At 48.5% G+C, this 26,858-nt stretch overlaps 10 protein-coding genes across 10 annotated transcripts; 6 read left to right on the plus strand and 4 right to left on the minus strand.

Moving 5' to 3' along the window:
* Positions 1–73: 73 nt before the first annotated feature.
* Positions 74–1,325, minus strand: BDW43DRAFT_270782 (exosome non-catalytic core subunit SKI6). Its single transcript, XM_032041368.1, has 2 exons — positions 764–1,325; positions 74–703 (listed from the first exon to the last, which is right to left on the minus strand). Exons 1-2 carry the CDS (start codon positions 1,060–1,062, stop codon positions 196–198), a joined length of 807 nt encoding a protein of 268 aa, XP_031901905.1. The 5' UTR covers positions 1,063–1,325; the 3' UTR covers positions 74–195.
* Positions 1,326–1,334: 9 nt separating this feature from the next.
* On the plus strand, positions 1,335–4,727 carry BDW43DRAFT_38386 (putative DNA excision repair protein (Rad26L)). The gene is made up of 2 exons (XM_032049985.1): positions 1,335–1,599; positions 1,666–4,727. Exons 1-2 carry the CDS (start codon positions 1,491–1,493, stop codon positions 4,569–4,571), a joined length of 3,015 nt encoding a protein of 1,004 aa, XP_031901906.1. The 5' UTR covers positions 1,335–1,490; the 3' UTR covers positions 4,572–4,727.
* ssuA (RNA polymerase II subunit A C-terminal domain phosphatase) lies at positions 4,728–6,152 on the minus strand. Its single transcript, XM_032049986.1, has 2 exons — positions 6,070–6,152; positions 4,728–5,868 (listed from the first exon to the last, which is right to left on the minus strand). Exon 2 carries the CDS (start codon positions 5,754–5,756, stop codon positions 4,884–4,886), a length of 873 nt encoding a protein of 290 aa, XP_031901907.1. The 5' UTR covers positions 5,757–5,868; positions 6,070–6,152; the 3' UTR covers positions 4,728–4,883.
* Positions 6,153–6,531: 379 nt separating this feature from the next.
* BDW43DRAFT_270786 (nicotinamidase) lies at positions 6,532–7,434 on the plus strand. The gene is made up of 2 exons (XM_032041369.1): positions 6,532–6,683; positions 6,733–7,434. The coding sequence occupies exons 1-2, from the start codon at positions 6,633–6,635 to the stop codon at positions 7,384–7,386; spliced, it is 705 nt and encodes a 234-aa protein (XP_031901908.1). The 5' UTR covers positions 6,532–6,632; the 3' UTR covers positions 7,387–7,434.
* Positions 7,435–8,149: 715 nt separating this feature from the next.
* BDW43DRAFT_309452 (GIG1 family protein) lies at positions 8,150–9,139 on the plus strand (the record flags this gene model as incomplete). The annotated part of the gene is made up of 4 exons (XM_032046706.1): positions 8,150–8,438; positions 8,496–8,678; positions 8,743–8,927; positions 9,002–9,139. The coding sequence occupies 4 exons, from the start codon at positions 8,150–8,152 to the stop codon at positions 9,137–9,139; spliced, it is 795 nt and encodes a 264-aa protein (XP_031901909.1).
* A 974-nt stretch (positions 9,140–10,113) lies between these two features.
* On the plus strand, positions 10,114–12,960 carry BDW43DRAFT_270800 (OSBP family protein). The gene is made up of 8 exons (XM_032041370.1): positions 10,114–10,521; positions 10,687–10,758; positions 10,859–10,964; positions 11,023–11,133; positions 11,202–11,480; positions 11,538–11,787; positions 11,840–12,153; positions 12,207–12,960. The coding sequence occupies exons 1-8, from the start codon at positions 10,323–10,325 to the stop codon at positions 12,457–12,459; spliced, it is 1,584 nt and encodes a 527-aa protein (XP_031901910.1). The 5' UTR covers positions 10,114–10,322; the 3' UTR covers positions 12,460–12,960.
* Positions 12,961–13,007: 47 nt separating this feature from the next.
* hosA (histone deacetylase HOS2) lies at positions 13,008–14,877 on the minus strand. Its single transcript, XM_032041371.1, has one exon. The coding sequence runs from the start codon at positions 14,666–14,668 to the stop codon at positions 13,217–13,219; it is 1,452 nt and encodes a 483-aa protein (XP_031901911.1). The 5' UTR covers positions 14,669–14,877; the 3' UTR covers positions 13,008–13,216.
* A 68-nt stretch (positions 14,878–14,945) lies between these two features.
* Positions 14,946–16,402, plus strand: BDW43DRAFT_270811 (isocitrate lyase/PEP mutase family protein). Its single transcript, XM_032041372.1, has 2 exons — positions 14,946–15,338; positions 15,388–16,402. Exons 1-2 carry the CDS (start codon positions 15,204–15,206, stop codon positions 16,162–16,164), a joined length of 912 nt encoding a protein of 303 aa, XP_031901912.1. The 5' UTR covers positions 14,946–15,203; the 3' UTR covers positions 16,165–16,402.
* Positions 16,403–20,391: 3,989 nt separating this feature from the next.
* Positions 20,392–21,384, plus strand: aspf4 (allergen Asp F4; the record flags this gene model as incomplete). The annotated part of the gene is made up of 1 exon (XM_032044663.1): positions 20,392–21,384. One exon carries the CDS (start codon positions 20,392–20,394, stop codon positions 21,382–21,384), a length of 993 nt encoding a protein of 330 aa, XP_031901913.1.
* A 1,059-nt stretch (positions 21,385–22,443) lies between these two features.
* On the minus strand, positions 22,444–24,277 carry BDW43DRAFT_38545 (Tom37 C-terminal domain-containing protein). The gene is made up of 3 exons (XM_032049987.1): positions 23,867–24,277; positions 23,648–23,786; positions 22,444–23,564 (listed from the first exon to the last, which is right to left on the minus strand). The coding sequence occupies exons 1-3, from the start codon at positions 24,015–24,017 to the stop codon at positions 22,544–22,546; spliced, it is 1,311 nt and encodes a 436-aa protein (XP_031901914.1). The 5' UTR covers positions 24,018–24,277; the 3' UTR covers positions 22,444–22,543.
* Between the last annotated feature and the right edge of the window lie 2,581 nt (positions 24,278–26,858).

The following is a 26,858-nucleotide window of genomic DNA, read 5'->3' on the forward strand; positions in this document are numbered from 1 at the left end:
TTACTCATTTAAATCAAACCAGAGCACCAAAAAATTTTCCACTGGCTTAATGCTTTGTTTTCTTGATTGTGGAAGAAAAGAAACTTAGTAAATATCGAATTTAATCCAACCAGACACGCCCCAACACCTCTAAAGTGCACCATGTGGGTATAAAGAGCTTTTGATAGATACAGAAAGATTCACTTGAGAGACCTATCATGATTGGTTGGATCCTTTGAGGACTCCCTCCAAGATCTCTCGGATCTGCTTGCAGCCATCAATCCCGACGGCAAGCATCGTCTCAACATACGTGCAATGCACTTTCGAGTCCATGTTCAGCATGGATACTTTCATGTCTTCCTCGTCATCATCCATCGCGTTCTCTCCCACTGGCACGGACGTCGTGGTGCCCACGGTGAGAAATGGGAGCTCCTGCTCCTCCGGCAAAGATAGATCCAGAATCGGATCGAGCTCGTCATTTTTAGGATCGCGGGGAGTGGAAGCACTTCCGCTCATACCAGCTGTGCAGCCACAGAGTAAGCCCGGCATGGGGACGCCTGCATCTACGAGTGCTAGGGTGCAAGCGTTGATAGCAGCGGCAAGAAGAGAGCCATCGGCCGATAATACTGAAACGTGAATGCTTATAGTGCTGTGGGGGTAAAGGTAGGTGTGAAGATGCGACTGGAAAGCAGCCCGTAGAGTAGTTGCAATGCGTGATGATTGCCTAGGAGAGACAGTCAGTATAACTCATAAGTAACAGACGAAAGACTCTTGGCCTGCGTACTTATCGCTTCCTCCCACCCTTCTCTTGCGATCAACTCCCGCAAATCCAGCGACGTTGACATCAACCTCTACCACAGCCCCCGAAGAACCCGCTGTGCCGCCGGTCGCATCGCCTCGACGTCCCTCAGCAGGACCGTGGACTGAGCACATGATAGTCGTATTACCCATGGCCAGGTAGGAGGAGCCAGAACTGGCTGGATTTGTGGAGATCTGCGCTTGAAGAAGACGAAGCTCGTTCCACCGGCGGCCATCAAGGCGCAATTTGGTGAGAGGATAAGTCGTAGATGTATCGAGAGGCATATTGGGGGTTGGTTTGTCTCGTTTCCGTCCGTTGAAAGGCTTTCCAAGCAGTCGTACACGCTTTTGATGCGGTGATAGTCCGGTAACTGGTTCCTCGGAGCGTGGACGAAAAAGCGACTGCGTAGTTTGAAAGAATTCAAGTAATCCGGGTAGCAAAATATACACCAGAAAAATCAACCGATATAAACTTCAATTTACTCCAAATAAAAGGGACAATGGCGGGGAATCAAGGTCAAAGTAAGGGTCGAGACGGCGGGGAGAGTTGGGCCGGCAACAAAATCAATTTCCAACTGAGAAGGAATCGAGCTCCTTTCCCGATTTGGTAATATGGATCCTCCGCCTTCATCGCCGCCTGCACGTATGCTTCACGTTCACCTTCTCTACACCACGCTGACTGAACCAGTGGACTGCGTTCGCTGCTTAGAATAATGGGCTCTGACTGGGAGCTGGAAAATTCAGATGCGATAACCGTCAGCTCCGACGATGATGACCTCGAGGTCTCACGCCTGTCGAGGCCATACAAGGCTGCCCTTAGTCGTACGTTTTTCCGCGTCTACTACGGTCCTATTTCTAAATTGAAACTGATATCTCTCCGAATTTCAGGTACAGCATCCAATTCGGAAGTGACACCACGTCCCACACCTAGATCCCGATCCCCCGTCAAAGAACAGTCTTCGCCTCTCGACAAAACTACCTCTGTGGTAGACCTGGTCGCGCAAACCGACAGCGATGATACGTCCTTCAATGATGGTGAAGTGGCTTATCAGGCATTTAAAAACCGAAAATCCCTAAAGCGGAAACGGTCCTCCCTGAGTGCGCGCAAGGCCAAAACGCCTAAAATGGCAGACCCCGGGTCCTTTGTAGGCAGACGTCCAAGGCAAAGTAGGAGGCATACACCAAGGCGGCCGCTGAGGGAGTATGGTGAAGAAGTGTCATCCGAGGATGATTTAATGGAATACACGCTTCCGGACTATCTGCAGAAGCGACGCCAGCAGTTTGATCGTAGAGAAGAACATCTCAAGGAGTCCGGGCTGAAATTACCACCGGGTTATGACGATATTGAATTCTCCGATGACGAGCGCTTAGAGTTTTTGCAAGAGAAACCTGCTTTTACGAATATAAGTCCGTGCAACGTGTATAAAGACATCACACTTCCTTACTCTCTGGGATTGATACCTGCCCCTATCGCGCAGTGGCTGCGACAATATCAGGTCGATGGAACTGCTTTCTTGCATGAACTTTTTATCTATCAAAAGGGCGGGATTCTCGGTGATGATATGGGCTTGGGTAAGACCGTGCAAGTGATTGCCTTTCTCACCGCAGCGTATGGTAAAACAGGCGACGAAAGAGACGCTAAACGAATGAGAAAGATGAGGAGAAGTGGGAAGGACCGGTGGTACCCACGAACGCTGATAGTATGTCCGGGTACTCTGATCAAGAACTGGATGTCAGAACTTACCCGTTGGGGCTGGTGGCATGTTGACACATACCATGGAGACAACAAGGAACTTGCTCTTCAGGCAGCGAGATCTGGACGAGTCGAGATCCTTATCACCACTTACGGCACCTATCTTCAGAATAAGGATGCCGTGAACATGGTAGATTGGGATTGTGTGATAGCAGATGAATGCCATGTCATCAAGGAACGGACTTCCGAGACCACTAAAGCTATGAACGAAGTTAACGCTCTCTGTCGGATTGGACTGACAGGGACTGCTATTCAGAATAAATATGAAGAACTCTGGACACTGTTGAACTGGACAAACCCGGGGAAACTGGGCCCAGTGACTACTTGGAAGAGGACTATATCCGAGCCTTTGAAGATAGGGCAGTCGCATGATGCCACGCTGCATCAACTGAGCAAAGCTCGCAGGACTGCTAAGAAGTTGGTCGAAAACCTTCTTCCTCAATTCTTCCTCCGGCGAATGAAGACCCTGATAGCGGATCAGCTTCCTAAGAAGATTGATCGTGTCGTCTTTTGTCCGTTGACAGAAACGCAGTCAGAAGCCTACGAGAATTTGTTAGATAGTGATATCATCCGCTACATAAAGGAATCATCTGATATGTGTACCTGCGGCTCAAAGAAGAAGGCTGGCTGGTGTTGTCAGCAATACTTACAGTCTGGAGCCCGATGGCAGAACTATGTGTTTCCTGCAATGGCCGTTATACAAAAGCTTAGCAACCATCTTGCGATCTTAATACCGCAAGGGGTAGATTCTAGGGAGAAACAGGACAAGGATAGAGACTGGCTGGAAATTGGCCTTCCTAATAAGTGGGAACAGCTTTACCGGACGAGAGACTCCATCGTCAACTACGCCAATCCTGAGTTCTGTGGTAAATGGAAGGTCCTTCGACGACTGCTGAAGTGGTGGCATTCTAATGGTGACAAGGTTCTGGTTTTCTCTCATAGCGTTCGACTATTGAGGATGTTACAAATGCTTTTTTACCACACGAGTTACAATGTCAGCTATCTGGACGGATCAATGAGCTATGAGGAGCGGGCAACAGCCGTTGATGAGTTCAACTCAGACCCCCGACAATTTGTCTTTCTGATTTCTACACGCGCTGGTGGCGTAGGTCTTAACATCACATCTGCGAACAAAGTAGTCATCGTCGACCCCAATTGGAACCCATCCTATGATCTCCAAGCCCAGGACAGAGCATACCGGATCGGCCAAGTCCGAGACGTCGAAGTATTCCGACTCATCTCCGCCGGAACTATCGAAGAGATCGTCTACGCGCGCCAGATCTACAAACAGCAACAAGCAAACATCGGCTACAACGCAAGTTCAGAACGAAGATACTTCAAAGGCGTACAAGAAAAGAAAGACCAAAAGGGCGAAATATTCGGGCTAAGTAATCTCTTCGAATTCCAGAACAAGAACATCGTCCTCCAAGACATCATCAATAAAACCAACGTCGCCGAAAGTCGCGCTGGCGTCCAGGTAATGGACATCGAGGTCGATGAATCTCAGGCCCACGAAGATTGGCCGGAGATCAAAAGCAAAAACACCGACGATGAAGTCATGAGCCAACTCGCCGCCATGATCCGCGGTGATACCGAAGACGTCAAAGGTGCCCACCAACAAAACCCCCTCCCTAAACGCCACGATCCGATCCAGGCGATCCTTGCCGGCGCAGGCGTCGAATACACCCATCTCAACAACGAAGTCATCGGCTCCTCCAAAGTCGAAGAGCGTCTCAGTCGACGCGCGGAACTAGCTAGCCAAAACTCGAACAATGATGTCCAGGTCTTCGAGGACTCTCAAACCGGATCAAATACCGGGTCTACTACCATCTTCCAGAAAGATGGTCAACTGATCCGGTTTAAATATCACCCTCCCCCCGACGTGATGAAGAGACAGTTTTGTAGCATGGCCAAGCGGTTCGGGTTCCCTAATGCTACAGAGTTTGCTCTCGTCGTGGAAAGCATGACGCAGGCTCAGAGACGGGCGTGTCTAGAGCGTTGGTATAGGGAACGCAGGCAGATTTTATTGGAGAAGGAATAATGCTCTTTGCATATGTTCAGTTGCTTTTTTGGCGTTGGAGTCTGTTTTTGTTCTTGAGATACCCATGATCATCAATGATCTGATATTGTATATTGAATTGAGATACTGTACTCGGTCACTGAGTTGACAATCAGTACTTGAATATGAGACAGATGGTCTTGATACAAGATTACAGGAAGCAGACATCAAACTGATTTTCACTTGGTCTAAGACGGTATTGAGATACCCTTTGTATAGATGGATTGAATTGATTCATGTAGAATAGTCGTCATATTATCAAGATAGTAGGAGTATATCACTATTATTTAATGACTATAACCAAGCCAAAGTCCACAGCGCCGGCAGATTCGGCCACTTCTCCTGCCAAGCTGCAAGGATTTCCGGAACTTTCTCGTCGAAACTTCTCCGAGCTTCGCCGGTTCCATTTTCCCAGCCGTCAGGATTATTCATTTTGCGTTCCTGGGTGGCGGCTTCGTTGAGCCGATTAGCTAGTTCGAGAATGGCTTTTCCTCCGACCAGAGCTTCCTCGTGGTTATCTTTGATATCGACATTGAATACATGGACGGGCCGGTTGAGCAGCGATCCTTTATTCATGAGGTCGTCGACAACGGCATCCCAACACCGCTCCTCGCAAGTGATGATGACATCGACCACGCCTCCCTCGGTGCCCAAGGCGCCTTTGTCGCCTTTTGAAACGTGATCCACGCGAGGCATGCCTGGGACCCAATCTTGGAAGCGCTCCGGTCCCCACTTCAGGTTCCGGTTGCGTTCGAGCATATTTAAAAGCCCGTTGTTACGATAAAGCCTTTCATCCTTGGAGAGAAGCTCCTCGTACATTTGAGAATACGAGGTGGTGTTGAAGTTGTACACATTAGGTTGCGTAATAGATGGGCCTGGCAGACGGACAAGGGAACCCGTTCCAAAAGAGATAACAGGGAATGGAGATGGTGCAGTAGATAGACGAAGATGAGCTTCCATCGAACGATTTTGATTCGAGGCGCACACTGTGCAGAATTTGAGTTTGTACGAGTCAGACTGCTGCTCCTGGGCAAGTGCGGAAGCAGTCCCGTCTGCAGACTCTGTCTCCGTTGGTGCTGCCATGGCAGACTCAGGAGGGGGAGGGGGAGGAGGCGGGGGATCCGGCGTTGCAGTGCCCGCACTAGCTAATCGTGGATCATAGGCCATGTTGCACGTAAATTATATGCAGACCAGGAGACAGAGTGTATGTGATAAGGGAAAGGGTCCAGTTCAGAAAAATTGAAAATCAAGGAGGCTGGAATATGTGTTCACTTGGTCCCTGCAATGACTATTTCGAATTAGCGAAGTCACACAAAACCAATTCGGCGAGTAACAGTTGCAGGAAGTGAGTTAAATGAGTTCAGAAAGATGAAAAGCGTATAATTAAGTTTATCCGCATGATGTAGCTCGGACAGCTCCAATAATAGAGATCATCATGTAATTGATAAAAACCAGGTTAAAGGAGAAAATGTGTGCATACCTTAGAGGAACGTCGCATTATCTGCAATTAAATTAGTTACCTATAAATCTGCGACCGTGTGGTGATGAGTAAGGGCCGCAGCCCTGAAAGGCAAAGAGTGAAGAAGTTTGCGAGTTGCTTGGATTTCGCGTCGAAGCTTTTGTGGTCACGCGTGCTTAGTCATCGCTAATATATCCCTTTGTGCCTCAGGTATCAAATTTTGGTGCCTGTTTGCCTTAACAGTGGGGCAAATTATTGCAGCTTGTTTTGCTTTTGAGGTGCAAGTATAAAACTTTTTTGTTGGTCAATTTTATTTTTCCAATTAAGAACTCGAATAAAAGATAATTGTAATGTACTACCATGTAGTCCTTGTTCCACTATGCGTAAATATCAGACAAAGAACGCATAGATGGTGTCACCACTTATCTATGAGGGGCAGCGAGAGTGAATATCAGGAGATATCAACCTGGCACCTTCCACACTTTTCATCGTAATCATTTCAACTACACACACAGCTATCACAAAAACCGCAAAGCATTGGGTTCCTACTCAAGTTAAACAAAGCGAAAGAAGAGGCACTCAAGATGAAGGCAGCTCTACTCGTAGTGGACATTCAAGAGGACTTCTGTCCACCAGTAGGTTGACTCCTGCCAAGAACACCTCACAATCGCTAATGTCCAACAGAATGGGTCCCTTGCAGTGCAAGAGGGGCGCTCGGTCGCACCCATTGTAAACTCTCTCCTGGTTCATCCAGGGTTCGCAATCAGGGTGGCTACGCAAGATTACCACCCAGAGAACCATATCTCCTTCGCCAACAGCCATCCCGCTCCCAACAACATCCCCTTGGAGAGTGTGATCACCGTAAACAACCCAGCACCCGGTAAGGGAAGCGAAACCAGACCACAAAGGCTTTGGCCAGCGCACTGTGTTGGGGGTACCGCGGGAGCGGAGATTATCCCTGAGATTAACACCAGCAACATCGACGTGTATGTGAGGAAAGGCATGCACCCCCAGGCGGAAATGTACTCCGCTTTTGCCGATGCATTTGGAAATATCGATCCTTCTATCACGGTACACTCGGTGAACGTCGACCTCAAATCCTTACTAGTCAGTCAAGGTATTACTGACGTCTTTGTGACTGGGTTGGCGGGTGACTATTGTGTCAAGCATACCGCTATCGATGCCACCAAAGTAGGCTTTAAGAGCTACGTGGTTGAGGATGCTACTCGATGTGTCGTACCGGGTTCGGGCTGGGATGAAGCCGAGCAGGAGATGAGGAAGACGGGCGTTTCAATTATTCGATCCGATGGGCCTGAAATTGCCGGTTTAAAGGTGTGAGCTGTTTCAAAGGTGGATGAATTCGTTCTAGCGCGGTCTTCTCTTTCTTTCTTTCTTTCTTTTTTTTTTTTTTTTTTTTTTTGAATTGGTTTTTTGATTCCGCGATCATGGTTACCTGAGCTAGGAGATGATTTCAATAGAGTCATAGATAGTTCAGTTTATTTCGAATTGCAGCTTTCGATATGCCCTCCGTGTCATATTTCTTTAGAAGTTGAATGCTTTTGAACAGGGGCTAGTAACGCAATATACAACGCCACAAGTCTTGATGGTCACCTAATAATATTCCCAGGCTGTTTGGAAGGGGATCTGATATCATGTATACAGTCCAACATGATATCAAAACTACAGGAATGACAGGTCTCCACTGTGACGTCTTCCCGCGCATCCCTTCATTGAATAAGATGGCAAAAAGAGAAAAGAAAATCGGGGTTCCCACCAATTACTCCATACTTAGGGGCAAACTATAAAGAAAGACTTGGGCGTCATGACTTCTCTCTTTGTCTACCTCGAAATAACTGTATGTGGCAGCGGTAAACCCGACAATCCCTTCTCGAATGGTTCTGGGGAGCGGGTCTATAACGACGATCCTCGAAACCGTCGGTTGCGGAAGTAAGCCCCGACCGTTGGGTATGGGGTAGTAATTAAATTGCATCTCCTTTTCTTCGTCTCTGGAGTGCCCTCACTTATAACATACGCTTAACCCATTCGTTATATGTATATCAAATAGACTGTTTTGCGCCAGTCAGTGAGCTCGCTATACGTCATGACGACCGCCCTTCGACTTTCCGCCTCCGCCACAGCTTTCACCTTCCTCGATAGAAAGTTGGAAGCGCCCGATGCGAGGGCGGTCGCGACGCTATCGAACCCGACTACCAGTGCCAACCTCTCGGGTGAATCATTGCCATACTGGCTGGTCAACGTCCCCCGGGACAGATGGCCGGTAGAGTGTCCCAGCTTTCTCCGCGACACCGGCGAAAAGAATATCCAAATTCTATCGACCCCTGACGAGCAATATAAGAGACAAGGATGGGAACTAGTGAAGGAGATCGTCAGTAAGTACCCGACAGCATCGCTGAGGGTATTGTTGAGGGCCGCATCTAATGATATAGAAACCAATCAAATCGATCGTTTTCAACGCCTTCCCAGTGATCTGAGAAAGTATCTCGAGTACAAGGAATGGATCATCGCCGAGTACGGATCGATCATGCGATTTGTTGTCAAGGAACGACTGCGCTGGGGAGAAGGCCGTCCCGACGACCTTAAGCCAAAAGGGCGTCCGTTTGAGTTTGATGGTAAGTCCATGACCCATTTCGCACGGTATAATCCCATGGATCCTGTGGCTGATGTTCTATGTAGAGGATATCCGAATCTTATATAACGATTGGCCATATGGTGTCGAGAAAGATATCATTCATCTCGTGGTGTGGACAAAGTTCGAGCTGGAAGATGACCCAGCGACGGATGATCTTACACCGCAAGCCAGACAAGAAATTTATGACTATGTGAGGATGACGTTTTGCTCGCGAATACCATCGGAGAGGGTATGTGTTGCGTGTGTGATAAACATGATCTCCCCTGCTTTACTCATTTAGCCGAACGACTAACAATTGTGTAGGTCATCTGGTTCAAGAACTGGAAGTCTCTCAAATCGGTACATGCGGTGGAACATTTTCATGTTATGTTGTATAGACCGGATCCGGAATTCTTGAGGGAAATCACTAGAGGAGATGTGCCGATGATTGCGAGGATGTGAGTTGGATTGTTTACATACTTGTATAGTTTGGTTGTTCAATAAAGAGGGAGAAATCCATTGTTGTTTGGCGCTGATCTGGATTGGGGATAAATTATGCTTGTTTGGTCTTAGTGCCAAGCAGGGTTTTTCTTCTATTTTTTATTAGCTTGTCCATCACTTTATCTAGATGTTAGTAGTAGATGTCTATACCTTCTTTTCTATTTTCGTTCTTGAACCGTGCTAGGTTTGTCTCCAGAGAACCACCTTTTCATACAATTCTACAGTATGACCGGCGTCGAAGCCACAGACTAGTATGTACATACATACGAATGGAAGGTAAATGGAAGAATCTCAGAAACAGATTGCACTGCATAAATGGCTACGTAACCCCCACTTGCCAAGATCCACGGCCCCTCCTCTATAGATGAAGCTCTCGAATAATCGGTGAGAAAACCCTTGGTGTCCAAGGTGTCGTTTTGTTAGTTTAGTAGTGATGAGGAATTCAATAACTCCAACTTGGGGGAAGAACACTTTTTCTTTGACACTCCTACCTCAAGTTTATACAGAAGAGGGGTACATACAGTACATACAGCATGTCTGTCTGTCTTCGTATGGGTGGTGGGAAAAGGAGATGATCTTCTGTTGAGACTCATGCACTCCCCTTTCATAGTAACGACTCTTCTCTCGAGTATCCACCGTAGGCTATATAAATCAATAACCCACCTCGTTTTGCTCCTGTGTGGTTTTTTTTCTTTTCTTTTCTTCTTTTCCTTCTTTCACGCACTCTCTTTACAACGAAGATTTCTCAAGGATAGAAGTCTGAGGTGTAGTTCCTCCTTGCCTTTTTTCTTTCAGCCTTGATTGAAGTCCCTCTGCATGGATTGATATCAGGTGATTTATTTACTTACAGCACCAGTTATTGCTGGTATTATTATTATTATTTATTCTCTAGAAAGGTCAGGAAGGCAGAAGAAACAGAAACGAATACGAATAAGAGTGACCCCAACGCGACTTACTACAACTCCTTCAAGCCCCAAGCGACAAAAGTTCTTTTTGATTGTTTCGGTTCTTCTTTTCTCTTTTCTTCCGTCTTGTAGGCAGTCATGACCCTAATGTCGCATATCCGGCGGCGGTCGTCACTCGCTGTTAGTAAGTTCAATACAATACTTAACTTACCAACTTTACTTACCTAAACGTCACTCCTATGGTTTTTATTTTTCCTTTTTCTCTTTCTTTTTTTTGCCTAATTTCATTTCCTCTCAACGTCATTTCCCTGCCCTCTTCTTTTCTTCCCCTCCTTTTACCTCTCGAACTCTCTTCTTTCTCCCAAATACTTGGCACATACATATCCACTCATACACACCCTTTACACTTACATACTTATTACTTACATACATATATCTGTAATCCATCTCTTTCCCCTCCATCCTTCTCCTTCAATCAGTTATACACACAGACCTCTTTATACATAGTTCGCATTCCACCATCCTATTTCGCCTCTTTCCTTCTCTTCCTCTCCTTCCCCTCCATCATGTCTGCTGACTGGGGCTCCTTTTTCAATTCCTCAGGTAACCGTTCATCGACGGATGAACCTAATATTGTGGCCGGGGATGACGACACCGAACCCGACCAGGGCAATGGTACGTAGAGAGAAAAAGAGAAGTACCCAACGTGCGAAAGCAACAAGGAGCTTAGCTCTCTTTCTGCGATACCGAGAATCTAAATATGCTGACCGTTCAGTCCTGTCGCATATTATCAGCCAGCTCCGCCCGGGAGCTGATTTGAGTCGGGTCGTACTGCCCACTTTTATCCTCGAGCCCCGGTCTATGTTGGAGCGGATTACCAAGTATGTGCGATGCGTGCCATTATGTGCGGGTACAGTACTAATTTCCCACAATTCACAGCTTTATGGCTCATCCGGAAACCCTTCTACCCATGCCCACTGTTGATGATCCGCTCGAACGCTTCGTTTCCGTCGTCAAGTTTTACTTGAGCGGTTGGCACATCAAGCCTCCGTATGTCTGATCTCATGATGCCTCTTCAAAAGGATGGGCCAGAACACTTCGCTAACGCTCCGTCGCAGAGGTGTGAAGAAACCGCTCAATCCGATCCTCGGAGAAACCTTCACCGGCTACTGGAAGTATCCGGATGGCACCTACGGATATTATATCGCCGAACAGACATCCCACCATCCTCCGAAGTCAAGCTACTTCTTTATGGCCCCCGAGCACAATATCCGGATAGATGGGACGCTTATACCGCGGAGTAAATTCTTGGGCAACTCGGCGGGAAGCATGATGGAGGGAATTGCCATTTTGCGCTTCATGAACCGCGGTTCGAATAAGGAGAAGGGCGAGCGATAGTATGTTTCGCCCTTGTCTTCCGCCGCTTCCAGCGCTACTACTAACGTCGATCATAGCATCTTAACCCAGCCGAATATGTACGCCCGGAACATTCTGATTGGGAAGATGAAATACGAGCTTGGCGACCACAGCTACGTCAGATGCCCGGAGAACAATCTTGTTGCCGATATCGAGTTCAAGACCAAGGGATACTTCTCTGGTACCTATAATCAGATTGGGGGGACGATCAAGAACAGTGAGACCAACGAGGTATACTACGAACTGTCCGGCCTTTGGAATCAGGAGATGTACATTACAGACGTCAAGGTAAGACTCTCCACGAAATTTTCTACCCGCTGCGGTTCTCTAAGTGGCGCAGACCCATAAGAAAGAGCTTCTATTCGACGCAACTAAGGCAAAACCTACCCCTCCTTCGGTGCGGCCCATCGAACAGCAAGGCGAGCGCGAGTCGCAACGGTTGTGGCAGAGTACAGTCAAAGGGATTTTAGACCGGAATCACGACGTGGCTACGGATGAAAAGACTAAGATCGAAGATCGCCAACGAGAAGAGGCAGCCAAGCGGACCAGTGAAGGAGTTGAATGGCATCCGAGACTCTTCCGTCGAGTCCAGGGAGGTCCCGGTGGGCCAGACGAGGGAGAGGAGGACCTCGACTGGATTATCAACGCACAAATGTAAGTCTCCACGAGCGTGTAGGATTTTTGGTTCAAACTGACGAGCTCCATAGCAACCCGCATGACCCTCAACTGGCCGCCAAGCAAATCCTATCCATTGCCCCGATTCTGGAGGGCCAGAGCGAGTCCTCTCAATTTCAAATCCCACCGCACAAGCGGGAGCATGAGGATGCTCCATCTGATCAGAACGGCGCAGGCCCGAGCGCGGATCAGCCCCCCCCTTCTGGAGGGGAACCCCTCGAAGAGGTACAGCGCAAAGATACCCGAACATCCGACGTCGACACCTTCGTGGACGCCAAGCCGTGACCGTATTTTCATAGCGAATAGATGTGACTCACATCTAGATTGCTTGGTTTAAAGTCGAATGACCGCATCTCGACCAAAACGCGGGTCTCGGAGGGACATTGCGATCACAAAAAGCAAGAGGGAAAAAGGAAAAAAAAAGAAAATGGTAGCGCAACCCGGAGTCACAGACGTAGTTAAACCGCGAGGACGGAGCAAATGAAATGACGGACTGACCGGACCGTACATCAAGAGGTACTCTCGGACGGCCGTATGACTCCAGGCCTTATCGTTCAACGCCAGGTTTTGATTGATTTGCCCTACCGAACCTCTACTGGATACCCGATTGAAATATTCTGTCTTTATGTTTAGTATATCACATGGGGGGGGGAATAAAAGGGTTGGTTGGTTGGCATAAATATAGGAGTACAAGAAGGACGGACGGATGGGAGCATATACTTTGTCGGATGTGCAGAAGTGGCTTTTCTAATATGCAGTCGCAAAGAGTCTATATACTTTCATTAAATTAATCACATAATTCTACCAGGTGCTCTTCTTTTCCTATATTCTGAGACATTGATATTGTATGCTGTATAGTATGTAATGGTACATTAACTCCACTGGTATCACGTATAGTAACAGCCAATATAACCGACGCCAATACCCACCAACACCGAGATATAAATGTATATACTTCAAGAAAGACAAAGATAGGGACAGATCGAGAACAGATCGAGAGGTATAAGGTAGGCGAGAGGGAGGGACGGGAGGGAGCGGAAAATCAAGTGAACAACTCCCCTCTCTGCCCAGCCCCCCTCTCCAACTCCCGTCGTCGACTATTCTTACTCCCGCCCTCATTCTCCTCCTGCGCTTCGTCCTTCGCAGCCATCTGCTCTTCGATCTCCTTCTCCGTATCCTCTCGCAAACCCAGTATATCCGGCGGGATAAAACTCATCTGCACGCTCGGCGCGCCCTGCATATACCGTAGCTGTTCGTGGATGGACTGGACCAAACCGCTCAGGTAGCTGCGCGGGTTCTTATTCTCGAGCTTGCGCATTTCGCTCAGCGGTGGGAATAGCGAGTAATCTGGGCCGAAGTGGTTACGGAAGGCGACGGTTTCGGGGATGTTGGGGTCGATGATATCCTGGGCGTCGATGAGGATGGAGGTTTCGTGAGCCCAGGCGCGGGAGACGTTGCGCGGGGTATAACCGCCACCGCCGACGACGAGGAGAGGGAGACCGAAGGTTTTGACGTAGGCGACGCAGGCGCCATGGGCGGCGACGTTGAGGTTGAAGCAACCGAGACGGTCGCAACCGAGGGAGTCGGCGCCGCACTGGAGAACGATTGCGCCGGGTTGGTAGGTTTGGACGCAGGAGCCGACGACCTCGCGGAAGAGCTGGATGTAGGACTCGTCGTCGATGCCGTCGTGGAGGGGGACATTGACGGCGTGGTGTGCGCCTGGGTTCAATGGGTGCGTGGGGCCTGTGCTGTCAAGTGCACCGGTGCCGGGGAAGAAGTTATCCTTGTCGTATTTGTGAAAGGAGACGGTGAGGACGCGGTCGGTCGACCAGAAGGCTTGCTCGACGCCGTCGCCGTGGTGCACATCGATGTCAATGTACATGACACGCGGATGCAGACGGAGCAGCTGGAGAATACCCAGGACGATATCGTTCACGTAGCAGAAGCCGCTTGCCTCAGCCTTTTTGGCGTGGTGTAGACCGCCGGACCAGTTGACTGCGATTTCTGATTGACCGTTGCAGAGTTTCCGGGCGGCATCGATAGAGCCGCCGGCATAGAGGGAGCAGTAATTGTACAGGCCGTCGAATATGGGACAGTCGTCGCCGAAGTTGAAGCGCGCAACGTTCTCGCCTTGTTCCGGTTTCTCCATGTCGCCGGGGATGACCTGGCGGAGGAAATCGAGGTAGTCCGTTTTGTGAAACTCGGCCATTTCTTCGTAGGTCGCTTCGCGAGCCAGGTACAGGTCCATCGCGTGGTGCATTCCGTAGGCCATGACGAGTTGCTTGGTTAGGGTCAGACGCCAGGGTTTCATGGGGTGCGATTGGCCGAAATGGTGCGGTTCAACTGCTGGGTTGGCGTGCCAGGAGACACGGTAACCTTTGGGGCGGGCGATGCCATTCTGTTGGCGTTCATGGATGGTCTTGTGGTCGAGGGTGAGCGTGGGATTTGATGACGAAGGAGGGGCGTATTCTTGGACGATGGCGGAGCGGGCCATGGTGCGGAATTGGAGACGAGAGTGAAGAGGAAGGGAGATAGACGGAAGGAAAGAGGAGCGATATGTGGTACAGATAAAAGAGCCCCACTAGGAGAGCATTCTCAAAACATGGCAAAAAGAAGGAAAGTAGAGGAGACGGGAAAGTCGAAGGAGAAAAGGTGAAGATAATGATAACGCGAGAGCCGAAGTCACTTGGAAGGCAAAGAAAGTCAGCGGAACGCCAAGAGAAACCCGAGTTATTGCCGAACCCTGACTGTACACCCCGGAGTATATTCCCGTTGTCGGCCATGCCGATATCATCGATGTAGTGAAGATTAAATATTTTCACCGCTAGAGTTTATAAAAGCTTCTCGGTGTATTTTTATGGGGTAATTCCTGCATAAGTGCCTATCCAGTTTACCGATGTAGTTCCTTCCTAGTGCATATAAAGCTGTCATATTCCATCCAACCAAACACCATCGCCCCAAGGCATCCTCCTAATTAATCCTGATCATCAAGTATACGTCATCTCAAACGTATCCCCACAACCTACATCATGCCTATGGTCACTGCGGCCACTGGTCTTCGACGCACCCTCGAAGACCCTAACTCCTTCATTGTCGCCCCCGGTGTATATGATGGTCTGTCTGCACGGATTGCGCTTTCCGTTGGCTTCGACGCTCTGTACATGGTAAGTCAATTCCTCCTAGTTACTCGGTGTCCCTATCTAATTCCCCGAGACTGGCGCTGGTACCGCCGCCTCCGTGCATGGGCAAGCCGACCTGGGAATCTGCACCCTGAACGACATGCGCGCCAATGCCGAAATGCTCTCCAATCTTTCACCTGTCACGCCCGTCATCGCGGATGCAGATACTGGTTACGGCGGTCCGATCATGGTTGCCCGCACGACGGAACAGTACTCGCGCTCGGGTGTCGCAGCCTTCCACATCGAAGACCAGGTGCAGACGAAGCGCTGTGGGCATCTAGGAGGGAAGATCCTTGTTGACAAGGATACATATGTGGCACGGATTCGTGCTGCGGTGCAGGCACGCCAGCGCATCGGCAGTGATATTGTAGTGATTGCACGCACAGACTCCCTACAGACGCACGGCTATGAAGAGAGTGTGGAACGACTACGCGCAGCACGGGACGCGGGCGCAGACGTAGGCTTCCTTGAAGGAATCACGTCCAAGGAAATGGCCCGACAGGTGATCAAGGAGCTGGCTCCATGGCCCCTGTTGCTGAACATGGTTGAGCATGGGGCGACTCCGTCTATCTCAGCAGCTGAGGCTAAGGAGATGGGATTCCGTATCATCATCTTCCCATTTGCTGCTCTGGGACCAGCCTGTGCGGCTATTCGTGAAGCTATGGAGAAGCTGAAGGCCGATGGTATCCCTGGCTTGTCGAAGGAGATGACTCCGCAGATGTTGTTCCGGGTCTGTGGGCTCGATGAGAGTATCAAAGTTGATGCACAAGCTGGAGGAGCGGCATTTCAAGGGGGCGTTGATCTGCAATAGACTCAAGCCGTACTATAGGGGGGGATTAATGAGTGCCAGCTGTCATATTATGCATGAGTAACGGTCATAATTAATCTTCTGTAAAACAAGTCATCAAACAAGTGAGCTCTGGCTGCTTCCCCTATTCAACGACTAGAGTTCAGTCCAGAGTCTTTATATCCTGAATGCCCACCAAGGTTCATATAAACTTCCTCTGGGGTTAACATGCACAGACTAATTGTACTGGGGCTTATTTTGCCTGAGTGTACTCTGCAGAGTAGATGAAGTATATTTCTTTACTTAGTCACACAATGACTAGCGTGTTGAGAGATGCTTAGAAGGTAGATCACTATATGGAGCTGCGTTATCAGTCTTCGCCTGGACAGCGGATTACTAAAGGATGCGCATTAGCGCTCTTATTCAGCCATGGCGCCTCAGGCAACGCGGTGCGTGTGTTCCATGAGAAGAGATCGTTTTGTGGACTTCTTCTACTTCTATTTCAGGACTTAATATATTCCACTCTGTTGGACTATTTCATCCTTAAATCCGATGATAAAGTCTTGAATTGTGCAACAGCCATGGCTAACATTTCGGATATCCGTGAGAAAATATTTCAAAACATAGAGGCTCGATATCAAACTACATACAGAAAGACTAGATTCTCAAGATTACCGTGTCTCACCATAGGAGTTTTTCCACTAGATTCTCTCTAGCTGGGAGAATGACGCCGGATTGTCTCTCTTGCCATCATCGTGTGGGGAGACCGCACCTATATGGTCGTTGGGATTAACAGTCATGATTACGATTTTGACACAGCACACAAAACCCGATCTATCCTTCCAGCCTATGTGCTTTGGCAGTGCCGAAAAGAGGCAGGGTCATTGTAAGATGGCCTCAAGAAGACCAGCCCGTTGCTGCAAGATTAGCAGATCTTCAACCTGTTAGTGGCTTGATGTCAGACCACCTTTCCTAGAAAATCACAATTCACACATCGTACAAGTCAACCCCCACGAGTGTCCTGTGTGGGGTGCTATGGTGTTGTCGGCTGAGCCTATATTTTTGATTGCTTATTGCTTCAGGAATGAGAGTGACACTCGACCAATGTGATTTTAATCTCGTGGTTCGACCTTGTAATTCGACACATAGACAAGTAGGAAGGTGGTTGTGCGTATCCAAAGCTCCCGTTACGACAAAAGCCTGTACAAACTGGTGCTTTGAAGGCTCTCTTCGACTGGCCATGTCCAGTCGGTCTCTTGCACACATGCCTATTCAGTATTCTCCGTTTCACATCTTTCTGCTTTTCTCTTTGATTTGGCGTGTTTGTTTCAAGCGTGTCTCGATAGCATAAATGTCCAATCCAGAATACATAATCATAAAATGTCAATTGGACTCTTTTCTCCAGGGCTAGAGTGCTACACATCGATATCTCAAGCAACTGACACCTAACGTGACCCGCCTTTGCCTAAAAGGATCATAAACTTCGTAGGGGAACATGTCCCAGGTGGCAAACCAGCTATAATTGTTTCAATTAATGCAATCTACGGAGTATGGGAGCGGGTCGTAGGGCATGGGCACGACACGTTGTGAAACCTTAGGTTCAATTATGGACACATGTAATCGGCCTCGGAATCGCACTCGGACGACGAATAAACATTGCTCAATAAGAAGGCGTCAAAAGCTCGGACAATACGGTCTTATATGTATTTTGCTGCGCTTCCATAAGATTGTGTCTTTAGACCAATGTCTTGCTACGCAACCCAAGGTAGTTAGTTGATGAAGGATGGAATCTAAAAGGTCGCTGACCGAGCCTTTACATCTATAGGAATGCCAGCGCCTAATAGCACCGCAGAAGAATTGGATTGCGACCATAAATGATGAGAAGAGCCCCGCCATACAATTATAGGTTTATGTAGATCCAGGTTGGAGCTGGGATGGATTGATATATAGAACCTCCACGGGAAACCGACCTAAGATGGTCTCGGAAAATCCGATTGAAATCGGTGATGATGAGGATTCTATAAGCATATCATCATGCGATATACACCCTCTCAATAAAGCAGCGGGGGTAAGTTGTGATAAGTCTGTTTTGCAAGTCCGTAGCCTTGCATTGGTTCTCAAGGGGAATACCTATAACTATTAAGGATGAGCCGTACTCCGTATGCCAAGATATGTCTGACAAAGGTAATGTTGTTATCGAATGTGGTCACGTTTATTGACAATTCCTAGATACTTCTATGATTAAATTTGTAGTGTGGTAAGTCACTAGGACTTTGATTCCTATATTCATGGAGTATATAATAATATACATCACCGTTCCGTGAGATATTCCGTAACACTAAATTCCCTGTGACGAGCCTGGGCAATGATCACATGATGCCCCCTGTGCCGACAATCCGACACGAATAGAGTTCAGGGATCATCCAAGACAGCTTACGAGGCCCTTTTCCGTGCCAAAAATTGGCTGAAAGAAATAGATTATAACCCAACTAAGAATATCTCTTTTCCCCCCAAAATGGAAGAGAAAAGTTGCTGCACAATTGAGATCAACTTTTTCGTCAGTGCAATCTCCCATTTCATGGGCCACCCTTGCATAGTCCCGTCCTCAACCGTGGGACGCGAACCCACGGAAGTGTTGTTTATTTATGCCCCAGTTGTGTAGTTCCTACCCACGAAATCCTTCTAATTTCCGATGATGCATGGAGTTGAGATTTTTTAAGTGAGGGCACACATTCCAGAAGCGTCCCTCTCAAGACGAGTCGAGTCGTCTAGCAGCACAACCCTGGATATCCCACCGTCAGCCCGTATCCTCACAGGCCAGAATAGCCGGTGGCAATGGCAGTTGTGGACTTGGACATAGGTATGGGTATCCATTGTGGATCAGTCTACTTCGTTAGTACGGTATCCTCTTGTACCATCTTTCATTGGCCCACGACAGTAGGCGTTGGCTGGAAGGGTCTGCCGTGGGCTCTTGGTAAAAAGTTGAGGTTCGAGAAAGAAAGAATACAGACAGACCGTAATTTGGACAAGACATATGTACCAAGATCAAGGATCAGCAAGGTACCCTTTAAGAGGAATGTGCCTAATCTTAAATCACTGATGAGTTGTACGGATGTTAGTAGAAATTGATACCGTAACAATAAACAGGTATTCATTAATACTGTACATACATACATACCTGCGCTGAGTGGTGGAAGAGGGGCATACACTGTAGTCTACGTCGAGTTATGCCAACCCAACTATAGTGACCAAGATACGATGGATCCCGTGTCCTTTCTCCTGCGTTCCGTATGATTTCAAAACATCGGATGAGCAGTATATCATGAATATGCTTGACATTTTGTGGACTTAGCGACGTGGCAGCTCAGTTGTCAGACACCGATCCACGATGCGAACTATTGGACAACCCCTTTGTCCGATATGCAGGAACCATACACCGCAGGAGCCATTGGGGTAACACATTGATGGATCGAATGAGGTAACGGTACAGATAAATTCCAGTCGATGTTGTCATGTCAGATCAGGTAGCATTCCATTCATCTAATCATGATGATTGGAATGGGGGCCGATGACATCTGTCAAGATTGTTTGGAATGGTACCGGTCGAATAGATCAAAATGAGTACGAGGTGCATGCGTATGTAGGAGATGGTAGGAAGATATTCATGGCAATGATGTATCAACAGAGGGACTGACTGAGAGATGGATGTACATACATACTGTCAGGTACAGAACGATCTATAACGATACGGTACCACGGTAAAGACATGATCAGCCCGGGGAGCGTTCCAAGGATGCAGAGTCTCGACCGCTGATGCAGTGGACCCTTAAGGGCTTCCTCCGCCAATGGAGACCTGAGTGAGCGCGCCAACGGTAAGCTCAGGAACCAATTACTTCCCCCGTCCAATAAACAACAAAGGCACTTCTCGTGTCCCCTGATCAGACCCCCTTTTCATTTTAAATGAACCCATCAACGGTAAAAGTATTATTACAGTGACACTCCCCCGGTCTCTCTTTTCTCTTCTTCTTTTCTCTTTCTCTACTCATCACTCTTCTTTTCCTTCTCTCGGGTTCGCAATCCATTCCTTTCTTTATAGAGCCTACCGTTGCTCCACACATTCATTCAATCACCAAGACACATTCCTTGACCTTGTTTTGCGTTCCCTGGGTTGTCTTCCTGTGACATATACTGTGATACCCACATAACTTGTCCCGTACATACTTTCCTTGAACTTCCAACATACTGCTCACCATGCAGATCAAGAACTCTGTCGTTTTGCTCACGGCCCTAACGGCCAGTTCTGCCGTCGCCCGAATGCACGGCCATGACCGCCGTCATGCTCACCACCACTTGCAGCATGAGGAGAAGCGTGCGGTCGGTGATATGGTCTACGCCAACATCAACGGCATCTGGCAATCCTGGGTCAACGAGTGGTCCGGTCATGCCACCACTTCCTCCGGCCCCGTCATTGCCACCTCTTCGGCCACTACTTTCCCCAGCGGCAGCTCTAACGGTGGCCCTACAGCTATCTCTTCTGCTGTCCCTACTGCCACCGGTGGCCCTGTCGTGACCACTCCCGGTTCCTGCAAACAGTGGCATGCCACCAAGGATGATGACTCCTACACCCGCGAGGGCTTCGGCAAGTCGACCAAGAATAACGGCGGGAAGTATATCGACTACAAGGGCAACGTCGGCGACCCTTATGGTAGCAACATCATCGAGGTCTCCGAGAGCAAGGCCTGCGAGTACAAGCACGTCGTCCGCATTGACGGTAGCGAGAAGGAGCCCTGGACCGTTGGCTTCTGGAACAAGATGGGTCCTGATGGCAAGCTCACCGGCTGGTACGGCAACGCTGTCCTTACCATCAAGATCCACCCCGGCGAGAGCAAGTACATTGCCTTCGACGAGGATACCCAGGGTGCCTGGGGTGCTGCCAAGGGTGATTCCCTGCCTCTGGACAAGTACGGTGGCTACGCCTGCACCTGGGGTGAATTCGACTTCGGCAACAGCGGCAACAAGGGCTGGTCCGGCTGGGACGTATCTGCCATTCAGGCCCAGGAAGCCGGTCTCGACGTCCAGGGTATGAGGATCTGCGACCACACCGGTGACAAGTGCTCCTGGATCTCCAACCTTGCCAAGGCTATGTCCAACGCCTACAGTGCTCTCGAGGCCGGTGTTGACGGCATTGGTGGCAACCAGATTGCTGGTGCCGTCCGTCTGCTTGTCAACATTGACTACGAGTAAGCGTTTCCGTATCTTTTTTCTTATAAACTTATTCTCTTTCTCTTCTACGACTTTCTTCCGGCAAAATTGGCTAGGGGTTGGAGGTGTTTCTTTCTCTTCATTGTGTACTGTGTAACAGTGCTCGAGTCTCTCCCCATGGGGTGGGGGCCCTTTCACCTTTCGAGCCCTTACAGCCGTGTCCACCATCCGGCCTTGACGATAGTGCATTCATTTCCATGTACATACATATACCACAGTTCCCTGTCTATTGATTTAGTTTCATATCATGAATAAATTTAACGTACAACTCATCCGTGCTCCACTCCGTAGCATTCCATTCCATTCCCTTCTCTGGAATGGCCATGACACTTACCACATCCCACTGCACCTTTATTTTAACTTACCACCATTAACAAAGCGCAACTCTAACCTCTAAACCCAAAGCCCCAAACAAAGAATCCTCCGCCTTCCTTACACGGGAAGACATAAATAGCCCACAGCAATAATCCCTCCAACAATCTATAATTAGCCCCAAACTTACATCTGTATCTTACTTTTTACTCTAATTAATCTAAACCCACTTTTAGCTTGTCCAGGCCAGGTGGTGTGTATAGTCTCTGTAGTAGCGACTAGATGATATATTGGGGAGGAAGAAGCCCTTGACATGGTTGAACAGTTCACGAAGATTGGTGCTGAGTATACGACGGTTTACTTTATCTCGCGTCGCGGGGAACTTGGGGAGGTTGGTGTTTTGGATCTTTAATCATATTCTAATACGTATTTACAACGATAGCCATTGTCAGTGAGTTGGGGGGGGAGGGTGCATGTTGGGTTTGTGTTTTATGTATGTATGTTTGTATGTATGCATAGTGTATCATGGAAGCCCCCCTGGGAAGGAGGGTTGGGGGGTTGAGGTTATGTAGAGTAAAAGTATGTTTATGGAAGGTGGTGTGCAATGGTGCGGGAAATAGGTTGGTGCCAGCAAAGAGGGAGAGGGAGTATCTACGTTGGGCAAAGTTGATGGAGAGTGTTAGGCAGTGCTACCTCGGCCTATGCATGTATTTGACAAAGGAGCGGCGGTGAAGTGGTATTAAAGGTATGGGATTATAGGTTGGGAGTGAACCAAGAGCAATCAGGCATTTCTATTTATACAAGTAGAGTCAACCGGCAACCAAGCAGTCTACAGCCCAGCCAAAACATTCTTCAACTGATATGAATCTGATTCAATGTTTTCCATGGCCGCCAGTTCGTCATCATGAATCTCTACATCCTCCTCATATTCATCCCCCATCTCCACAGAAAAGAATCCCTCGTACGCCATGTACCCGATCAATGCGGCAACACCACCCACCGCATATGCGATATTGACCAGAATATCTTTCTTCTGTCCCCTGGCAAAGGAAGAAAGTTTCTGGCTATCGGGCTCCGAGAGGCCCGAGTCTGGCGATTCGGCCGCTACCCGCAGCCTCTCCTGGGCGCGGATATCTTTCAGGATCGGAGTGCTATCAGCAAGGGCGTTGAAGAGGGTGCTTCCCAGCGTAGAGAGGCGAGCACGTTCCGGCGCACGCCAAGGTAGTGATGAGCAGGAATCCTGAGAAGGGGCGTACGCATGCGACACCTCGACGCCGAGACCGTAACACTGTTGGCGCATGCGCTCGGTATACACCGTTAACCGGGGCGCCTTGCTCTTCATCGCATCGCGGAGCCACGAGAAGGATAGCTCCGGAACGAGGGCCAAAGACATATATCCGACAGCCAAGCAGTCTAAGCTGGATGGTCCATCGTCCTCGCCCGAGATGAGATATGCCTTATTGGCGAGGATCTCTTCTAGCGGCTCGAAGAGCTCTCCCGTCACAGCGTCCAGTCGGAACTGGTTCTGCTGCGAGGTCTTTCCTAGGAGACCTGTGACGGTATCACGCGGACGGCGGATGAAGTTCGGAGGGATCTGACCGGCTGCGACGGCGGCCGAGTGCTCGCGTTGGCGCTGTTCTTCAATGGCTTGTAGATCCAGTGATGAGAGGCCGAGATGATCGGTTCGGGCTTTTGCGGCGGCATGGATTCTAGAGGGGAGGATCCATTGGTTTGGCCATTGAAGGATGGAGCCGTAGGCGGGGGAGGTCTGGTTGTAGTAGTTCTGACTGGTTACGTAGAGGGAGAGGTCGACGAGGGCTTGGGCGCGGGATTCAACGAAGGATGAGAATCTGATTCTCGGTCATGGATACAGTTAGAACAGGTTTCCCACTGGCCTGGGCGATAGTCGAAGTCCAATATGAGACAAACATACGCAATATTATCGGCTCTTTGTAACCCGCTCAACCCTCTATCCAAATCCCACTCGCCATTCGAGTACTGCCGCAGGTAATCCACGATATTTCGGAATCGGCTCACCCATGTCGAACCATTCCGTAAAGCGGGCAATTCACCTAAGCATCCAATCAGATAGCAGGGGGGTTAAGTTAGTCAATTGCGCTGTCAACCCCAGATCCGCGACATGGATACTTACAGGTTGGAGACACGGAAGGATCACTGCTTGCGACCAGCACCCATGCGTCCTTCGGCACAGCCAGAGAGAAATAGGCTACGGTTGCGAGACATTGAGCCTCTATTGAGGGCAAGGAGAAGGCCGGCCCCCAGACATGTAGCTCCAAAACCATTTTAATTTCGATCCCGGTATTGTTTTTCTTGCGTTTGGAGTAAAAGTGTCATTCTGGGGTTTACGGCAAATTGGAGGTGAAGATCACGTGGGGAATGTCGACGGGGATTCGATTCGATTTGATTGTCCTAAGGCAATCAGGCAACAGTTGCGATGAGTATATTGCCAGGTTCTTGTGATACATTTTCCAGCTCCATGACACTCAAGTCCGTGTTCAAATGGGGAAAATGGACATCGGACATTGTATAACTTGCTGGGAATCAATGCCACCTCAATTAAAATCATACATTAAGTCTACGGGGTTGCGAGGTTACATTAATATGGTAAATAACAATCGATTTTTGTTTTAATTTTTCAAAGTTTTCGTCCCTCCTGCAGAATAATATATTGCTGATGGTTCTTATCGGACACACTAAAATTCCAGACTCGATTTACCCGGCACAATTACCGCACTCGATAGGATATCAAGGAGCCTCAGCTAAGGCAGCGGTGCGTGGGCTAGAAGGTCACCACGAAAGTGCGACAGTATGACAACAATACAGTACTGGACAGATGGGCGCGAGGGGCTGCGGCATTCCAGATAGGCAAGACTTGATCTCCTGAAATGCGGAGTAACCTGGTCATGACACCTAGTGCAGCTTAGTAGATTCCATACAATCCCGCACATGGATAATGATCAGGTAAGTGAAACATCCAACCGTCACTACCCAGTTGTGCAAGACCTTGAGGTCATTTGACAGCTTCCCAATCCCTCGGCGGTACAAACGACCTCCTGAATTAAGTTTGGGTCGATCAGTCGCCCAGGCACCCTAAAAACCAAGGGCACCGACTTGGATTGGACCAGATTGATGGGGTAACCCGCCTCTCCCACCTCGAATTCGTATCTGGAATAAGGAAATGTCATTCCGTCCCCATCGTTGTGTAGTTGTACATACATTGTGCATAAGGGTTTTATCATGCTTGTATTACGTACAGCGATAGGATGGTCGGATTGATGGATGCACGAACGGATGCATGAAAGGGACGCCGTGGCTGCGGGCGGCTGTAAGATTAGATTATCTCAGCTTTGGTTTGGAAACTGAATTTTTTTTTCCCTTTCCGAATATTTTTGGTTTTCCAGCGTCTTTGATGACGCTTGTCACCTAATCAACAAAGAAGTGAAAACGGAGAAAAAGAAATTATCCGCGGCAAACGAGGGGAAATACAAGTACAGGCAACCAAAACAAGGATCCATCTGCGCAAGTTACACCCGCCAGCCGCCTTGCAAGGATTGATCAATAGTCGCGATTCTGAACAGGGAATAATGGCGCTATCGGCTCAAGATCCCTGCGGACGATTCGGCCGACTCCAACGGCACAAGTCACATCATGAGTGCAGACCATCCGGTCATTTTAAGACAATTAAGCGCTGGTAGCGAGGAAGAGTGGATTCAGCTGAGGTAGATAAATTGCTTTCATTGTTTGGTTCAAAACGCTGGCAAGAATGCAAGTGTGTGTTGGGTATATTAAGTCTATTATACATGCCGTTGCTTCAGATGAAATTAAAGTCCCTATAGAAAAAACAAATGAAGAGGGGAAAATGGGGAAGAAAAAGAGAGATAGTACAAAAATGAAAAGACCCATAATTAAATAAGCTTCAAGAGAAGTTCCCGCAAATCAAAATGGGGATTTCCAATAACGCTTTGACAACCTGATGATGGTCAAGAAACTCGCATGCTTCATCGCGAGGTCTGGTTGGCTGAGGAGTGACATGTTGTCAGGATCCAAGCCTCTAGACGCCCCCTGGTCTCGCATCGCTTTGCGGGGTTTGTACCGATAACGAGCCGTTGGAAACCACCGATGTGAGAGATAAGTGACAACGTGGGTGGGGAGATGACAAAACCCCGATAACTTTGATATCATTTTGTCGTCAGGTGCTAGCCTTGCATGACACCGTCGGTCGAATCAAAAATGATCGTGAATCATCGACGGTGGTCTGATGTCGCAATGCCAAAGCGCCATTGCAGAAGAGAAAAACGTGGCGCCGGCGCCTGTCCGTGGAGTCGGAGCGTGAAGAAAGATAAACTCCCGCAATTAACGTCATCGCGCAGCTTCTATCTGAAGCTGGTCGAGATCCCAATGAATAATAGAGAAGGGGACAAATCCGAAAATAGTTGAAAGAAGAAGCGTTGAATAAATGTTGTATGCGAGAATGCGTTCGAAGATCAAAGCCACTTTGCAGTTCCGAAATCGAAAATCGTGATATCCATATGCCTAATGCAACGCCGTTTCGTAAGCGTCACGAGTCGGTTCGGGTGGGTGTTAACATGACGGGAGTGTGAAAAGCGTCATGAATTGAACCGCTCGAGTCCGCCGGGTCGTCATTTCATCACAAAACCCAAAGATTTTACTTGGGGAGAGGAGGAAGAGGACCCTTTGGCGGAGGACCAGGGCAAGGAGGGAATTGAGAACCAGAACCGCCGATGGAAGGCATGGTGAGTATGAGAGATTAATTGATGGATGGTGGTAGTGGTGTTGGCGGCTGATTGGTAGGTTGGATGTTAATGAGTCTGGACGGGGTGTAAACGTCTCGAGGTGATGTGCAATACAATAGTATTCGATGTCTTTGGAAAAAAGGGAAGAAACCAAAGACGAGGTCTGGCAGAGGCTATATATATAGGCTATGATCTTCTGTTGTCTTTTTTTTTTTTATTAAACCCCAACAACAACCATATTTCCCGACAATAATTCTTTTGGAAAAAAAAAAAAAAAGACAAAAAAAAGAAAACCGGGAAAATAAATTTAATAAATTTAATAAATAATTAATAAGTAAGAACACAAACCCCTGCCGTGAACAGGAGCTG

This window comes from Aspergillus alliaceus (genome assembly GCF_009176365.1).
Source record: "Aspergillus alliaceus strain CBS 536.65 unplaced genomic scaffold BDW43scaffold_13, whole genome shotgun sequence".
NCBI classification, from domain to species: Eukaryota; Fungi; Ascomycota; class Eurotiomycetes; order Eurotiales; family Aspergillaceae; genus Aspergillus; species Aspergillus alliaceus.

What these genes read in the sequence shown, in the direction of transcription:
- BDW43DRAFT_270782 (XM_032041368.1), bottom strand. Translation starts at nt 1,062, where the DNA reads ATGCCTCTCGATACATCTACGACTTATCCTCTCACCAAATTGCGCCTT. An exon ending in AGGGTGGGAGGAAGCGATAA is followed by an intron (nt 704 to 763) that starts GTACGCAGGCCA and finishes TGTCTCTCCTAG; the next exon opens with GCAATCATCACGCATTGCAA.
- BDW43DRAFT_38386 (XM_032049985.1), top strand. Translation starts at nt 1,491, where the DNA reads ATGGGCTCTGACTGGGAGCTGGAAAATTCAGATGCGATAACCGTCAGC. An exon ending in ATACAAGGCTGCCCTTAGTC is followed by an intron (nt 1,600 to 1,665) that starts GTACGTTTTTCC and finishes TCCGAATTTCAG; the next exon opens with GTACAGCATCCAATTCGGAA.
- ssuA (XM_032049986.1), bottom strand. Translation starts at nt 5,756, where the DNA reads ATGGCCTATGATCCACGATTAGCTAGTGCGGGCACTGCAACGCCGGAT.
- BDW43DRAFT_270786 (XM_032041369.1), top strand. Translation starts at nt 6,633, where the DNA reads ATGAAGGCAGCTCTACTCGTAGTGGACATTCAAGAGGACTTCTGTCCA. An exon ending in AAGAGGACTTCTGTCCACCA is followed by an intron (nt 6,684 to 6,732) that starts GTAGGTTGACTC and finishes AATGTCCAACAG; the next exon opens with AATGGGTCCCTTGCAGTGCA.
- BDW43DRAFT_270800 (XM_032041370.1), top strand. Translation starts at nt 10,323, where the DNA reads ATGGTTTTTATTTTTCCTTTTTCTCTTTCTTTTTTTTGCCTAATTTCA. An exon ending in AAGGAGAAGGGCGAGCGATA is followed by an intron (nt 11,481 to 11,537) that starts GTATGTTTCGCC and finishes CGTCGATCATAG; the next exon opens with CATCTTAACCCAGCCGAATA. An exon ending in TGGATTATCAACGCACAAAT is followed by an intron (nt 12,154 to 12,206) that starts GTAAGTCTCCAC and finishes CGAGCTCCATAG; the next exon opens with CAACCCGCATGACCCTCAAC.
- hosA (XM_032041371.1), bottom strand. Translation starts at nt 14,668, where the DNA reads ATGGCCCGCTCCGCCATCGTCCAAGAATACGCCCCTCCTTCGTCATCA.
- BDW43DRAFT_270811 (XM_032041372.1), top strand. Translation starts at nt 15,204, where the DNA reads ATGCCTATGGTCACTGCGGCCACTGGTCTTCGACGCACCCTCGAAGAC. An exon ending in GCTTCGACGCTCTGTACATG is followed by an intron (nt 15,339 to 15,387) that starts GTAAGTCAATTC and finishes TAATTCCCCGAG; the next exon opens with ACTGGCGCTGGTACCGCCGC.
- BDW43DRAFT_38545 (XM_032049987.1), bottom strand. Translation starts at nt 24,017, where the DNA reads ATGGTTTTGGAGCTACATGTCTGGGGGCCGGCCTTCTCCTTGCCCTCA. An exon ending in TCCTTCCGTGTCTCCAACCT is followed by an intron (nt 23,787 to 23,866) that starts GTAAGTATCCAT and finishes TTGGATGCTTAG; the next exon opens with GTGAATTGCCCGCTTTACGG. An exon ending in CAAAGAGCCGATAATATTGC is followed by an intron (nt 23,565 to 23,647) that starts GTATGTTTGTCT and finishes ACCGAGAATCAG; the next exon opens with ATTCTCATCCTTCGTTGAAT.